General features: G+C 35.3%; 1 protein-coding gene across 1 annotated transcript in view; it reads left to right on the top strand.

Annotated features, from left to right (window-relative positions):
* Positions 1-15795, top strand: part of IL1RAPL2 (interleukin 1 receptor accessory protein like 2) — a 285204-nt gene that overhangs the window by 232967 nt on the left and 36442 nt on the right. Inside the window, exon 2 of the mRNA XM_007462427.1 lies at positions 10909-11038. Within this exon, the coding sequence (XP_007462489.1) occupies positions 10909-11038 (130 nt within the window). The remainder of the gene's footprint in view (positions 1-10908; positions 11039-15795) is intronic.

The raw sequence follows: 15795 nt of genomic DNA on the forward strand, positions 1-15795 counted from the left end.
GGGAGGGAGGGAGACAAAGAGGGAAGAGATATGGGAACATATGTATATGTATAACTGATTCACTCTGTTATAAAGCAGAAACTAACACACCATTGTAAAGCAGTTATACCCCAATAAAGATGTTAAAAAATAAAAAAATAAAAAAATAAAAAAGTAAAAATAAATTAAAAAAAATTAAAAAAACCATGGAGCCCCCCCCAAAAAAAAAAAAAAGATGTGTGGCCAAATTAAATAAATTTTATCATTCCACTCTTACCTGAAATTCTCTCGCATTAGATAATTCAGCCTCTGGTTCCTTTAAAGTTGTCCCAGAGCAATTGTATGGATTTGAAATGCAAAACACAGTCTCCTTGGGCTCGAAGGAGACTTATACATAGACAATTCAGTGATTAGGGTGATGACTTTGGCTCTTAAAACACAAAGATTGAGATGTCTATAACATGTTTGCAACTTGCATTATATTTAATTCATTTTGTGTATTGTCCTTCACCTCTTCCTCTTTCCCCTCCCAGACATAAACTCCCAGAGGACATGGATTTCTTTTAGCTTTTAACAACTTTGTTGAGCTGAAATTTACATATCATACAATTTACCCATGAAAGTGTACCATTCAATGGCTCTTAGTAAGTTTACATATTAGTGCAGCCATCATCCCAATGCAGCTTTAAAACACTGCTATCATTTCCTAAGAGTTTCCTCCTTCAGATTTTCAGTCAATCCCTGACCCCAGCCATAAGTAATTACTGATCTGTTTCTGTTTTATAGTCATGTGTTCTCTAAAAATTTAATATAAATGAAATCATACAATATGCAGACTTTTGCATCTGGCTTCTTTCACTCAGCATAATGATTTTGAGTTTTATTCATGTAGAATGTGTCAGTAACCATCCACATGTTGACTGAAATTTGAGTTGTTTTGGGCTATTACAAATAAAGCTGATACAGGGAGGTGGTTTGAGTTGATGATGTAGGAAGATCCTGAATTCATCTCCTCCCACCGGCACACCAAATTAACAACTACATATGGAATAATTTCCTCTGAAAAAGTCGTAGAAACTAGCTAAGAAACTCCTTCACATTAGGCAAATGAAAAGAAGACAGGTAGGAGAGGCTGAGATACAAACTCACCATAAATACCACCCCAAGTGTGACAATGCACAGTAAGGAGAGAAGTCACCAACCTGGAGCTTCTTCCTGAGGAGTGAAGGATCCATACTCCACATCGATCACCCCAGCTTTTAAGGCCTGCACCTAACAGATGAGTCCCCAAAACATCTGACTTTGAAAACCAACAGGGCTTATATCCCCAAGACCCAAAGGGCTGTAGCAAACTGAGAAAGAGCTCTTAAAGTGCTCACATGTGGACTCACTCACCCCAGGGCCCAGCAGAGAAGCAGCTGTTTGAAAAGCACCCAGCCTTTATGTGAAAGAGATTAATTTGCTAATCTTAAAGCACCAGTCTCCTAGGGACAGAGGCTGTTGAGGGCCATTTTCACACTCTCCTTCTTCCTTGCTAAAGGTGACAGGCACCATCTTTTTTTTTTTCTTTTCTCAGTGGGCGCCATCTTTGCACTTTACCTCTGCCTGCTCCATAATACCAGTGTCTCCCAGATGGGAGCTTTTACATGTGTCTGGTACCACAGTTTTTACATCTGGTGCTTTGCTTTTTACATCTGTTGTCTTGCTTTTTGCAGCTGCTTCCAGTGGACACCTCTACATCACCTGGCTCTGCGGGTCAGTGGGGCTTACACTTGCAGGTCCCAAAAGACTATAATCAATAGAGAAAGAGTTCTTAAACAGCTACCACTCTCAGGGCACAAGAAGAGACAATAGACCCAGAAGCTCAATCTTTCCGTGAAACAGGCCTGTTAGCTTATCATCATGGCTGCAGCCTGAGGGGAAGACTTCTAATTAAACACATCTAAAGTTTGACTATAAACCTTCCCAGAGACCTCAGAGGGCTGGCACTGTCTTTGTGCTCTCTCTCTGTCACACCCCAGAGCACCAGTATCTTTCAGAAGAGAACTCTTATCTGTGTCTGGTACCCCAGATTTTACGTCTGGTACCCCAGATTTTTCATCTGGTGCCTCAGTTTTTGAAGTTGCTGCCCAGCAAATGCCTCTTGATCATCTGGCTCTGGGAGTCAGGGGGCTTGCATTCCTGAGTCCCATGGGACTGTAACAATTGAAGAGAGGGTTATTGGCAGACTACCACCGCCAGGGCACTGCACAGACAGCAGACTGGAACACATCCCCAGCTTTTCAGTGAAAGAGGCCTACTTGCTAGTCCTGGGGCCTCAGCCTGGGTCAAGAGCTTCAGATTTGGCTCACACCTAGATACTATGGAGGTACTCTCAAGGAATGCAGGCTAGGTGACATCATCTTTGTGCTCTCCCTCTGACTCACTCCAGCTCATCTGTGTCTCCCAGTGAGGAGTTTATAGATTCATCTGGAGCCCTAAGTTTTCCCAGGGAACACCACCAGATTGCCTGGCTCTGGTGGCTAGCAGGGATTACACTTTTAGATCCACAGGACTGTTATATATGAATAATTTAAAAGCTGCTTCCTGAGGATCTGAGTTCCAATCAGCCTGAATCTAAGTGCTGACTGAGATCCTCCCCTCTTTAGGCCACTGACAAGCCTTGGCACACCCTAAATTACTGGGAGCTATTAAAAATATAACAGACTGCTTGGACAATCACAAAGGTTTGAGAGACAACCAAAAGCTAGGGTGAGTTGAGCAACAAGGTTCATCTCCTACATGAGGTCACCACTTCAAGACTGGAAAAGGTGGTTGTTCTATCTAATTCATAGAAGTCAACACAGAGGGTGAAGGAAAATAAACAGAGGAATATGTTTTAAGCAAAAGAACAAAATAAAATCTCAGTAAAATACCTTAATGAAATGGAGATAAGTAATTTATTTGATAGAGTTCAAAGTAATTCTCATAAAAATACTCACCATATTTGGGAGAAGAACGGATGAGCACAGGATGAGAATTTCAACACAGAGATAGAAAATGTAAGAAAGTACCAAACAGAAGTCACAAAGCTGAAGAATACAATAACTGAACTGAAAAATACACTGGAGAGATTCAACATCACACTATAATAGATGAAGCAAAGAAAAGTTTACCTGAAGACAAGGCAGTAGAACTCACCCAATCAGAGCAGCAAAAAGAAAAAGGATGGGAAAAAAGTGAAGATAGCTTAAGAGATTTATGAGACAACACCAAGCAGACTAACATTTGCATTATAGGAAGTCCCAGAATAAGAGAGAAAAGGCCATACAACATATTTGAAGAAATAATGGCTGAAAACTTCCCTAACCTGGGGAAGGAGATGGACACCCAAATCCAAGAAATGCAGAGAGTTCTTTGTATGAGGAACCCAAAGAGACCTACACCAAGACACATAACTGTATACAGTCGTCCCTTCATATTTGACGGTTCTATATTCATGGATTCAATGAATAAAATAATGAAACTTTATTATATAATCAAAGGGCATTACATAAGCAGCAGCATAAACATTTTTTCTCAAGTGCACATGGAACATTCTCCAGAATAGATCATATGTTAGGCCACAGAATAAGTCTTAATAAATTTAAGATCAAAATCATATCAAGCTTACCCTTAGCACAGGGAGATCAGCTCGGTGCTTTGTGACCACCTAGAGTGGTGAGTTAGAGAGGGTGGGAGGGAGACACAAGAGGGAGGGGATATGGGGATATATGTACATATATATATGTGTGTGTGTGTGTGTGTATGTGTGTGTGTATAGCTGATTCACTGTTATACAGCAGAAATGAACACAACATTGTAAAGCAATTATACTCCAATAAAGATGTTAAAAAAATAAATAAACACAGCATTTTAAAACTTACAAAAATAATCATATCAAGCATCATTTCAACAACAATCATATGAATCTAGAAATTAAAAGAAGAAAACTGTAAAATACACAAATATATGAATAGTAAACATGCTGCTAAACAACAAATGGATCAACAAAGAAGTCAAAAGAGAAATTATAAAATACTGTGCAACAAATGAAAATGGAAATACAACATACCAGAATTTGTGGGATGCAGCAAAAGCAGTTCTAAGAGGGAAGTTCATAGCAATAAATGCTTACCTCAAGAAACAAACAAACAAAAAATCTTAAATAAGTAACCTAACTATACTTCAAGGAACTAGAGAAAGAAAAACAAATGAAGCCCAAAGTTAGTAGAAGGAAGGAAATATCAAAGATCAGAGTGGAAATAAATGAAATAAAGACTAAAAGGACAATAGAAAAGATTAGTGAAACTAAGTGTTGGTTCTTTGAAAAAGTAAACAAAATTGACAAACCTTTAGCTATACTCACCAAGAAAAAGAGAGGGCTCACAAAAATAACAAAACAAATGAAAGAAGAAACATTAGAAATGATACCACAGATAAAAGGATCTTAAGAGGCTACTATGAAAATCAAATGCCAAAAAACTGGATAACCTAGAAATAATGGGTAAATTCCTAGAAATAGACATTCTAAGACTGAATCCTGAAGAAAGAAAATCTGAACAGACTGATTACTAGTAAGGAGGTTGAATCAGTAGTCAAAAACTTCCCAAGAAACAGAAGTCCAGAATCAGATGTCTTCACTGATGGATTCTACCCAAGATGAAAGGATTAATATCAATTATTCTCAAACTCTTCCAAAAACCTGTAGAGGAGGGAACACTTCCAGCTTCATTTTACAAGGCTAGTGTTAACATGAAACCAAAACCAGACTAGGACACCACAAGAAAATAAAATTACAGGCCAATATCTCAAATGAAAATAGATGCAAAAATCCTCAACAAAACATTATCAAACAAAATTCAACAATTTATGAAAAGGATTGTACCCCATCATCAAGTGGTATTTATTCCAGGCATGCAAGAATGGCTAAACAACTGCAAATCAATGGGATACATCACATTAAAAAGTAAAGGCATATATGTGGAACCTAGAAAAATGGCACAGATGAACTGGTTTGCAGAGCAAAAATAGAGACACAGATGTAGAAAACAAACGTATGGACACTAAGGGGGGAAAGTGGTGGGGGGGTGGGGGGATGAATTGGGAGATTGGGATTGACATGTATACACTAATATATATAAAATAGATAACTGATAAGAACCTTCTGTATAAAAAATATAAATAAAATTCAAAAATATAAAGGCTAAAAATGATATGATCATCTCAATAGATGCAGGAAAAGCATTTGATAAAATTCAACTTCCACATATATAGAAATTCTCAACACAGTGGTTATACAGGGAACATAATAAAAGCCATATATGACAGGCCCACAGCTAACATCATACTCAATGGTGAAGAGCTAAAAGCTTTTCTTCTAAGATTAAGAACAAGACAAGAATGTCTACTTTCAACATTTTTATTCAACAGAGTATTGGAAGTCCTAACCAGAGAAATTAGGCAAGAAAAATAAATAAAATCATCCAAAGTGAATAGGAATAATTAAAACTGTTACTATTTGTAGATGACATGATATTATGTATAGAAAACCATAAAGACGCCACAAAAAAACTGTTAAGACTAATAAATGAATTTAGTAAAGTTGCAGGATATGAAATCAATATACCAAAGTCTGTCACATTTCTATACACTAATAACAAACTATCATTAAGAGAAATTAAGAATAAAACTCCATTTACAACAGCATCAAGAGAATAAAATTCCTAGGAATAAATTTAACCAAGGAAGTGAAAGACCTATACACTGAACACTATAAGACATCATGAAAGAAATGGAAGAAGACAAAAATAAATGGAAAGGTATTCTATGCTCATGGATTGGAAGAAACAATACTGTTAAAATGTCTATACTACCCAAAGCAATCTACAGATTCAATACAATCCCTATCAAAATGGCAATGGTATTTTTTCACATAAATAGAATAAACAATCCTAAAATTTGTATGGGACAATAAAAGACATAGATAGCCAAAACATTTTTAGAAAGAAGAACAAATATGGAGGCATCATACTCCCTGATTTCAAACTGTATTACAAAGCTACAGTAATCAAAACAGTATGGTACTGGCATAAAAACAGACACATAGATCAATGGAACAGAATATAGAGCCCAGAAATACACCCACACATATATGGTCAATTAATTTATGACACAGGAGTCAAAAATATACAATGAGGAAAGGCCAGTATCTTCAATAAATGTTATTGGGAAAACTGGACAGCCACATGCAAAAGAATGAAACTGGATGAATATCCTATACCATATACAAAAATTAACTCAAAATGGATTAAAGAGTAGAATGAAATACCTGAACCTATAAAACTCCTCGAACAAAACATAGGCAGTAAACTCCTTGATATCAGTTAGTTTGGAGATGATTTTTAAAATCTGACTCCAAACCAAAAGCAACAAAAACAAAAATAAACAAATGGGATTACATCAAACAAAAAAGCTTTTGCACAGTAAAGGAAACCATCAACAATGAAAAGGCAACTGACTGAATAAGAGAAAATTTTTGCAAATCATATATATGATAGGTGGTAAATATAAAGAACACATATAACTCAATAGCAAACCAAACCAAAAAACCAAAAAACAAAACAAAAACAAAAAAAAAACAAAAAAATTTGATTTAGAAATGGGCAGATCTGAACAAACATATTTCCAAAGAAGACATGCAGATGGCCAACAGGTACATGAAATGATAATCAACAGATTGCTAACAGGTACATGAAATAATCATCAGAGAAATGCAAATCAAACCACAATGAGATCACCTCACACCTGTTAGAATGGCTATTATCAAAAAGAACAAATAACAAGTGTCGGTGAGGATGTGGAAAAAAGGGAAACCTTGTGCACTGTTGGTAGGAATGTAAATTAGTGTTTCCACTATGGAAAACAGTATGGAGTTTTCTCAAAATTAAAAATAGAACTACCATATGATTCAGTAATTCTGCTCTGAGTATTTATCCAAAAAAAATGAACACACTAGCTCAAAAAGATATCTGCACCCCCATATTCATTGGAGCATTACTTACAATAGCCAAGATATGGAAACAACCTAAGTGTCCATCAATGGGTGAATGGATAAAGAAAATGTGGTGTGTGTGTGTGTGTGTGTGTGTGTGTGTGTGTGTGCGTAATGAAATATAATTCACCCATGAAAAAGAATGAAATCTCACTATTTGAAACAACATGAATGGATGTTGAGGGCATTATGCTAAGTGAAATAAGTCATACAAAGACAAACACTGTATGACCTCAATTATATGTGGAATCTAAAACAAACAAATAAGTAAACATAAAACAAACTCATAGATAAAAATAGATTGGTGGCTGCCAGAGGTGGGGTTTGTGGTGGGTGGGCAAAATGAGGGGTCAATAGGTACAAACTTCCAGTTATAAAATAAATAAGTCATGGTGATATAATGTACAACATGGTGACTATAGTTAATACTGTATTGCATTTTGAAATTTGTTAAGAGAGTAGACTGTAAAAGCCTTCATCACAAGAAAAAATATATTCATGACTATGTGTGGTGACATGTTAACTAGACTTATTTTGGTGATCATTTTGCAATATATACAAATATCAAATCATTGTGTTATATACCTAAAACTAATATATTATATGTCAATTATACCTCAATTGAAAAAATAAAGCTGATATGAATATTTGTGTACAAGTTTTTATATAGACATAGGCTTTCATATGGAATGGTTGGATCACATGGCAGATGTTCAACTTTTTAAGAAACTGTAGATTAATTTTAGCTTCCTAGAATTTTATATAAATTGAGTCATAAAGCATGTACTCTTTTGTTTGACCTCTTTAACTTAGTATAATTGCTTTAAATCTCAAAAATCATATGTTGTGGTATGTATCAGTACTTCATCCTTTTCATACCTGATGAATATTTTTTGTATGGATGTACCAGAGTATTCCTTCACCTGTTGATGAACATTTAGACTATTTCCAGTTTGGGGGTATTACAAATAAAGCTGGTATGAACATTCATATATAAGTCTTTGTATGAACATATGTTTTATTGACTGGTCTAGACTTAATAAAGTGATAGAGAAATTGCTAGTAATACAGACTGAACCTAAAAGGGAGTTATGTCTAAAGCTGTTACCTTGTAAATAGCACAAAACACTGAGAAGCTCGCAAAGTTATTTTTATTTTGATAGTCTTCAACCTACTGTACAATCCTTTTTAGATACAAATATGAGTTTGTCATCTCTACTAGTAGGATATACAGTACCATAGGAATGACTTTGAAAACATCTGGAGGCAAAACAATACAATAGCAAACAGATACAAATGGTAGATAGGAGTTTGCACATGCACTTAAGCCAGATTTTAGAAAAACCCGGAGAGACTGTTTCAGGTTATTTGCTCAATCAGTGCTGAGATCCCTCCCAGGCCTTTTGAAAGAAGAGGTACTCACAACGTGGCACACATTGATTCTCACTATCTGGCGCAAGAGCTGATCATTTTGGGACTCTCTTCAGAGTACTGCGTATGATGATTGGACCATCTTCCGGTTTTAGCCGTTGACAAAGGCTTCAGGATATTTGTTCAGCATTTGTAGAAACTAGACTGCTGAAATATGTCTCTTGCATTTATTTAACAAAACCTGTCTGATGGGAGAGTAAAAACATTCCCAGGAGAAATCGCTGCAATAGTCAGTACCCATTGTGTAGTGCCAAGGAAAGGGCAGATGCTGTCATTTTTGATAGACCACCTCAAGGAGGCACCTTTTTGCACATTGCTATAATCGTCTTTTTCCATTAAAATCAAACCAGGCCTGAGTACCCACATGCTAGGAATCACTAAAAGGTATTTTATTTGATATATTCTTTCAACATAGCCCAAAGGAATGACAACCAGAATTTATTTGTATAAATGTATATACTGGTAGTTTTAGCAACTGGGATCCTTATAATAATGTTTATCACAGTCTCTGGATCTTTTGCCATCTAGGTTGACATTCTGTAATACCTTTAGTTTCATGGGAATGAAGAGCAGTAAGGCATAAAAAGACCCTGTGTTCGGGTTTAGAGAACACGGGGCCTGCTTGGATGAATCACACCTACTCTAGAATCTGGGAAATATTTATAGAGCATTGATAAGAAAAGGATATTACCCCATAGGCACTCATAAGTAAAAGAAGGACATGAGATTGGCAGGATCAAAATGAACAGTTATCTATCTCATTACATATATAGAATTATGCCTCAAACTTGACTTTTTGAAAGACCAAGCCTTGGAAGGAAAACACAACCATGCTAAATTTGGATGGGACTTGCACGTTCACCAAGCACTTTTGTAGATATTGTCTTATCTGAGCATCCAAAGTATTATTATCATCCTTATTACATATATGAGAAATCAGTTTGTAAAAGGTTAGGTAATGTACCCAGGGCCAGAGAGTCTACTTTTTAATGATAGATCCAAAACAAGGACCCACATCTCTTAGCCATACAAGGCTGTCTTCCATTTTTTAGACAAGCTTGTATCACAAAACACATGTTCAAAGAAACAATGAATAACCTTGTTTCAGATTAGCATGACATATATGAAAGACTGTTGATATCAAAGCTTTTGAGAGTAATTGAATGATCCCAAAGGTCCATGACAAGTCATCTTGCTGAGAGAGAAATTTACACTATAAAAAGACCAATATTTGGTAACACTTATTGTGGTTAAGCCCAGCCTATCACCCAGCATCCATATGTCTGTGAGGTTTTCTTAATTTCCACTGTCTCAATGTAGACCCTAACTCCAATTAAAATTGTTTCTTGGTGAAAATGGTCCTCAAAGCAAGCCATCTGCTAGTTATTGTGATTAAATAGAAAAGTTCCCAAAAAGTAATTGTTCTTAGAACATGGAAGTTTTGGATCAATTTAAGAATAGAAAGGAGAAATTTTACACAGCTCAGAGTTATTATGGGAACAACTTCACCATGTACTCTACAAGGAAAAAAATATTTTTGAAATTGCTTTATCTAGTGCTCCAACCAGGGCAAAAATTACATGTTATACAGAAAATATGTTATATTATGATTTATGAATTAGGGGATTCCTTTGTCAGAAATGTCAAGATTGTACTCTCTATACCATTCTTCCCTTACTGATTTACTTTGTAAGAAGAAAGCAAAATCAACACCAGCAAAAAAATAATTGCTTATATATTTGATGATAAATTCATAAATAAAACAAAGTTTTTAGCTATAATCACCAAGATGCATAGTAAAAAACTGCAGTATTGCCTAGAATTATTTAAGTACTGTAGGTGACACAAGGAATATCAAAGATATGGTTAGACTGAGTTTTCACTCCATGTACTTTCTACAGATCTTATGATTATAAAATTCTTCTTTGATTTTAATTATCCAATTTTTCTCAGAATATACAATAATCAGAATTAACAAAATTTCTCTATGCAATCTTAGTAATAGTGGATAGTCTATTATATATTTTCTCACAAATCAAAAACTAACTTATACTTTGATTAATGTTAACTTCAAAGGTAAGTCCAAGTAAGCAGTTATTAATATTCTCAAAAAAGTAAAATAAAAGAGGGTTCCTTCCATATGATTCTTTCATATTAGTTCCTAGGAGGGAGGCAGTAAAAATAAGCAGTTCTAAAAACTTAGTAACTTTCTTTACTTTCTCATTTTTGATAATATATTGAATTTTAAAATTTCCCAGAGGCCCTTGTAAGTATTTTAAAATGTTCTTATTTGCAGTGATAAGGTGATTGGAAGAAGAGTTGTAAATGGGTCAATTCTGAGTTTTCCTTTGGATGTTAAATGGTCCTTTTCTGTCTTCCAATGATAACCAGAGCCATTTGCTCATTTTTTTCTCTGTCATTCTCAGGTAAGCCTCTGAACATCCCTTGCAAAGCATTCTTTGGATTCAGTGGAGAGTCCGGACCAATGATCTACTGGATGAAAGGGGAGAAGTTTATTGAGGAACTGGCAGGTCACATTAGAGAAGGTGAAATAAGGTACAGAACTTGAATTGCTTACTTTTATTTGCTGTGTTTGCAGCTAAGCAATGGAACATCCTAGAAGAGCTTCTGCCTGGGATTTTAATTGCAACTCCAAATCATTCCATTTTCTAAAAGCTGATCTGGTGGAGAGAGTGAGGCTGACTGCCTTAAGAAATGCTAATGTATAAGCTTCCAATATAAGGAAGTTTTCTCAGGTTCTAAGAATATACCATGGGGTATAATGATTCCCTCAAAGCTGCCTAAGCAAATTCCTTTAAGGTTTCAAAGCTTAGGCCACTGTTTCTCTAGTCCCAGCAAAGATCCAAACTTTGTAGGTGACTCTTCAGACCACAGGGCAAATGCTCATTTACTCCCTGGGAACAGACAATTTTCATACGTCATAAGTATAAAGCTGTGCTGGCAGTAGTAAGCCAGTACTCGCCAAAATAACTGTTGACTCTTGTTGAATAGTGTTTCTTTTTCCCAGTACCCCCTGCTCATCCTGAAAGTGACTTACAGGTTAGTACCTCCCTAGACCTCTTTTCACTCTCCTGTTACACGGATACCTCCCTGATATATAGACATCTATTCTATTGGTTTTCTAATCCTATGTATATGACCACATTGTACAAATAAGAGATAGGTAATTTTTTCTACCTCAGTCTATGGGGTTACCCTTTGATTTCAGAAATGGTGATATATAATATACTTTTCTCACTACAATAGGAATTGGGACCCCTCCCCCTCCACCGCTATTAAGAATCATGAAATGGAAAGCAAACCAGTATTTCAGTGCAACTAATGTTAAAATGTGTTCTTTTATTTTTCTTATTAAATATATAGCAGTTTAAAAGAAAAACATACACATTATATTATTTACTATGATTAGGTATAATTTATAATAACTACCATGACAGTTTCTCTTCATGTGTCCATGTAATAACTCCCCTCTAGGGGTACATAATTTTGAGGGTCTATGAACCCCCTGAGAGTTTATGTAAAATATTCTCTATATGAGCATATTTCTAGGAAAAAAAGTACATGAAAATGTAGCTGACACCATTAGTCATCAGGGAAAGATAAATCAAAACCATGTGATAATATTGGGTCGGTCAAAAAGTTCATTCGGGATTTTCTGTAAGATGGTATGGAAAACCCCAACAAACTTTTTGGCCAATACTTCATACTCACTAGGATGGCTATAATCAAAATGTCAGATTACAACAAGCGCTGACGAGTATGCAGAGAAATTGGAACCCTCATACACTTCTGGTGGGAGTGTAAAATCGTGCAGCCACTTTCTGCAATTCCTCAAACGGTTAAACAAAGAGTTATCAGCAATTCCCTTCCTAGGTATATAACCAAGAGAAATCAAAACATATATCCACACAAAAACTTGTATATAAATGTTCACAGTAGCATTATTCATAATAGACAATAGGTGGAAACAGCCTAAATGACCATTAATTGATGCATGGATAAATAAAATGTGATGTATTCATACAGTGGAATATTGTTTAGCCATATAAAGGAATAAATGAGATAGTGATACACACTACAACATGGATGAACCTTGAAAACATTCTCAGTGAAAGAAGTCAGTGACAAAAGACCACATATTATATGATTTCATTTATATGAAATGCCTAGAATAGGCCAATCTATAGAGGCAAAAGTATATTAGTGTTTGCTTAGAACTGGAAGAATGGAGCGATAAGGGTAAGTACCTAAAGTATATGGGTAAGTTTTATGGAGTGGGTTTTGGTGTGCTGGATACAATATTGTAACCTAAAATGCATTATTTTAAAGTGTACAATTCAGTAACATTTAATACATTCACAATGTTGTGCAACCACCACCACTATATAGTTCTAGAAATTTTTCATCACCCCAAGAGGAATCTCTATGCCCTTTGAGTCTAAGGCTTCTTTTGGAGGTGATGAAAATGTTACAAAATTGACTGTGCTGATGGTTGCACATACCTGTGAATATACTAAAAAACAGTGAATTGTGAATTTTAAATGGATGAATTGTATGGTATGTAAATGATATCTCAATAAAGCTATTTTTTAAAAAATACTTCTAATTGATTGCCTGACATAAAACAGATACTCAGAAAAAAATAATCAGTATACTACTTACAAATAGTTCTTAACTATTAATTCCCATTTAATCTTTAAGGTTCCTAATAGGTATCACTTTATTAGCCAGTTTCAAGTTAAGGTTTATGAAATTAATGCAAATGAATTTATATTAACTTATTTCAGAAGATACATGTTTAGAATTATTCTCAATATATCTGCCTGTAAAAGACTTTAAGGGTCACTCGTCATTTTTCAGAGAAAGAAACTGGTCCCCAAACAGCCAGTGGTAGGTACAGTGATACAAAGAAGCAAAATTTCCACTGCCAAAAAGCTCAGAGCTATGTTTAATGATCAAAGGTAGTAGTTATATGAGCCTAAGATAATTATTTCCCTTTTCCTATACATGACTAATTGGATTTTTAAAAAAATAAACAGGTTTATTGGCACATAATTGGCATACAATAAACACACAATTTAGAGTGTATAATCTGTAAGGGCTGATTGATATATGTATCCACCTATGAAACCATCATCATAATGAAGATAATGAACATATAAATTACCCACAAGTTTCCTGGTGCTCCTTGGTAATGCCCCCCTCCTGCCCTTCTTTCAAAACAACACTTATCTTTCTGTCACTATAAATCAGTTTGCATTTTATAGAGTTTTATATAAATGGAATCATGCAGTATGTACTCTTTTATTGTCTGGATTATTTCACTAAACACAATTATTTTGAGATTCATCTGTCTTGTTACAAGAATCAGTAGTTCATTCTTTTTTTTATTGCTCAGTATTATTCCATTATATGGATATAAACAATTTGGTTATCCATTCACTTGTTGATGGACATTTGGGTTGTTACCAGTTTGAGGGCTATTACAGATAAAGCTGCTATGAACATACATGCATGCATCTTTGTATGCATATATATTTCCTTTATTCCTGGATAAATATCTAGACATGGAATGGATGAATTAGATAGTAAGTGTACATTTATTTAACTGTTTTAGTTCCTTTTAAAGCTTTTTTAAAAAAAACTTTCCTTTTTAGAATAATTTTAGATTTACATAAAAATTGTAAAGATAGTGTCTTATTCTGTTCAGCTGCTATAAATTTCATAGACTGGGTGGGTAAAACAACAAATATTTGTTTCTCACAGTTCTAGAGATTGGGAAGTCCAAAATCAAGGCACCAGCAGACTCAATGGCTGATGGGAGCTCACTTCCTGGTTGATAGATGGCCATTTTCTTACTGTACCCTCATGTGTCCTCACATGGCAAAAGAGACAGTTTTTCTTGTTACTAACATCTTAAGTTACTATGGTACATTTGTTACAATTAAAGAACCAAAATTGATACGTTATTATTAACTAAAATCAATACTTCATTCAAATGGCCTTAGTTTTTACTTACTGTCTTTTTTTTTTCTCCAGGATTATCTAACTTTTTAAGAATCTTCCAAACTATACTCCAAAGTGGTTATACCACTTTACAAAAGAAAAGTTAGGCCATGCTGCTGCTCCAGCAGCAAATGATTAGAGTGGTGGGAGACAAAGCACACATATGTGAAACAGTTTAATCCAGTCCCAGCCACTGTATTAGGTGCCAAATGAGTCACCCAGATATTAAAGTGCTATAGGAAGTCAAACTTTCAGGATTTGCAAAACATCATTGTTTACTGGATTCTGTTAGATCCTCTTTCTCTACCATCTGCAACCCTTCCAGTAACAAAGGGTGCATACCTATATTTTTGCAGGGGAGGAAAGTAACATAGAATTTGTTTTGAAAATTTCACAAAACCTTACTAGCTAACTGGAGACACTTTCAGAGAAGTGCAAACAAAGAGGCAGGAATTCCTGGCCAAGAGAAACATATAATTGGGCATTTTGTAATATTAATTGTATGATTTATGATCTATTTGGGAGCTTGTGTGGGTGTGGGAATTCATTCAGGCTCTGGCCATTTATGCTAACACACGAGTTAATTACTAGATTCCGTTTTCTAGCTTCCAAAAGCAATGTCCTTGTAACAAGATTTTTACACAGTATGGTGGATTGGAACAAATCTGGTAGTTTCATCGAAAAAAAAGTTGTTAATCATACCATTAGTTCAATCAAGAAAAGATCTGCATTCTTTCATAGCCCACATATATTCTCCAAAGGGAACAGTTCTGACAGCAGAATGCTGAAGATGTGAAGTAGAGGATTCCTCTCAAAAGCATTTCTGGAAACAAAATTTCCTTCTGAATGCATAGCTCTCCCAAAGGGTATTGTATTTACTTCATATTTTAATTGAATCACAGCTCTTGTGTTGTGCACATATGTCAGAAGTGCACTGCCCAGTAGATCTAAGAAGTGGGGATGTAAATTAATTGCTCTTAAGAAGCTAACTTATGGAGAAGCTGCTGCAGAGGCAATGGATCTGGCAAGACGACTGACCATGCTGCCTAGGTTTTCCATTTCCTGGGAAGCAGCTTGATCCTAGAAGTATGTGTTGTACCTTTTTATCTCTTAGTATTGCCCCAGAGGAATAGAAGACTTTGAAGAAAAAAATCTACCTAAGGGAAAAGCTTGGATATTTACCAAAGGCTTGATGAAATAATGCTGCTCAGACTATAGTCAGTACAGCCTCTGTATTCAGCAGTTCCCTTGCAGTTTTTTTTTTTTTTTTTTTTTTTTTTTTTTGT

Source organism: Lipotes vexillifer, unplaced genomic scaffold, assembly GCF_000442215.2.
Source record: "Lipotes vexillifer unplaced genomic scaffold, Lipotes_vexillifer_v1.1 scaffold345, whole genome shotgun sequence".
Classification (NCBI taxonomy): Eukaryota; Metazoa; Chordata; class Mammalia; order Artiodactyla; family Lipotidae; genus Lipotes; species Lipotes vexillifer.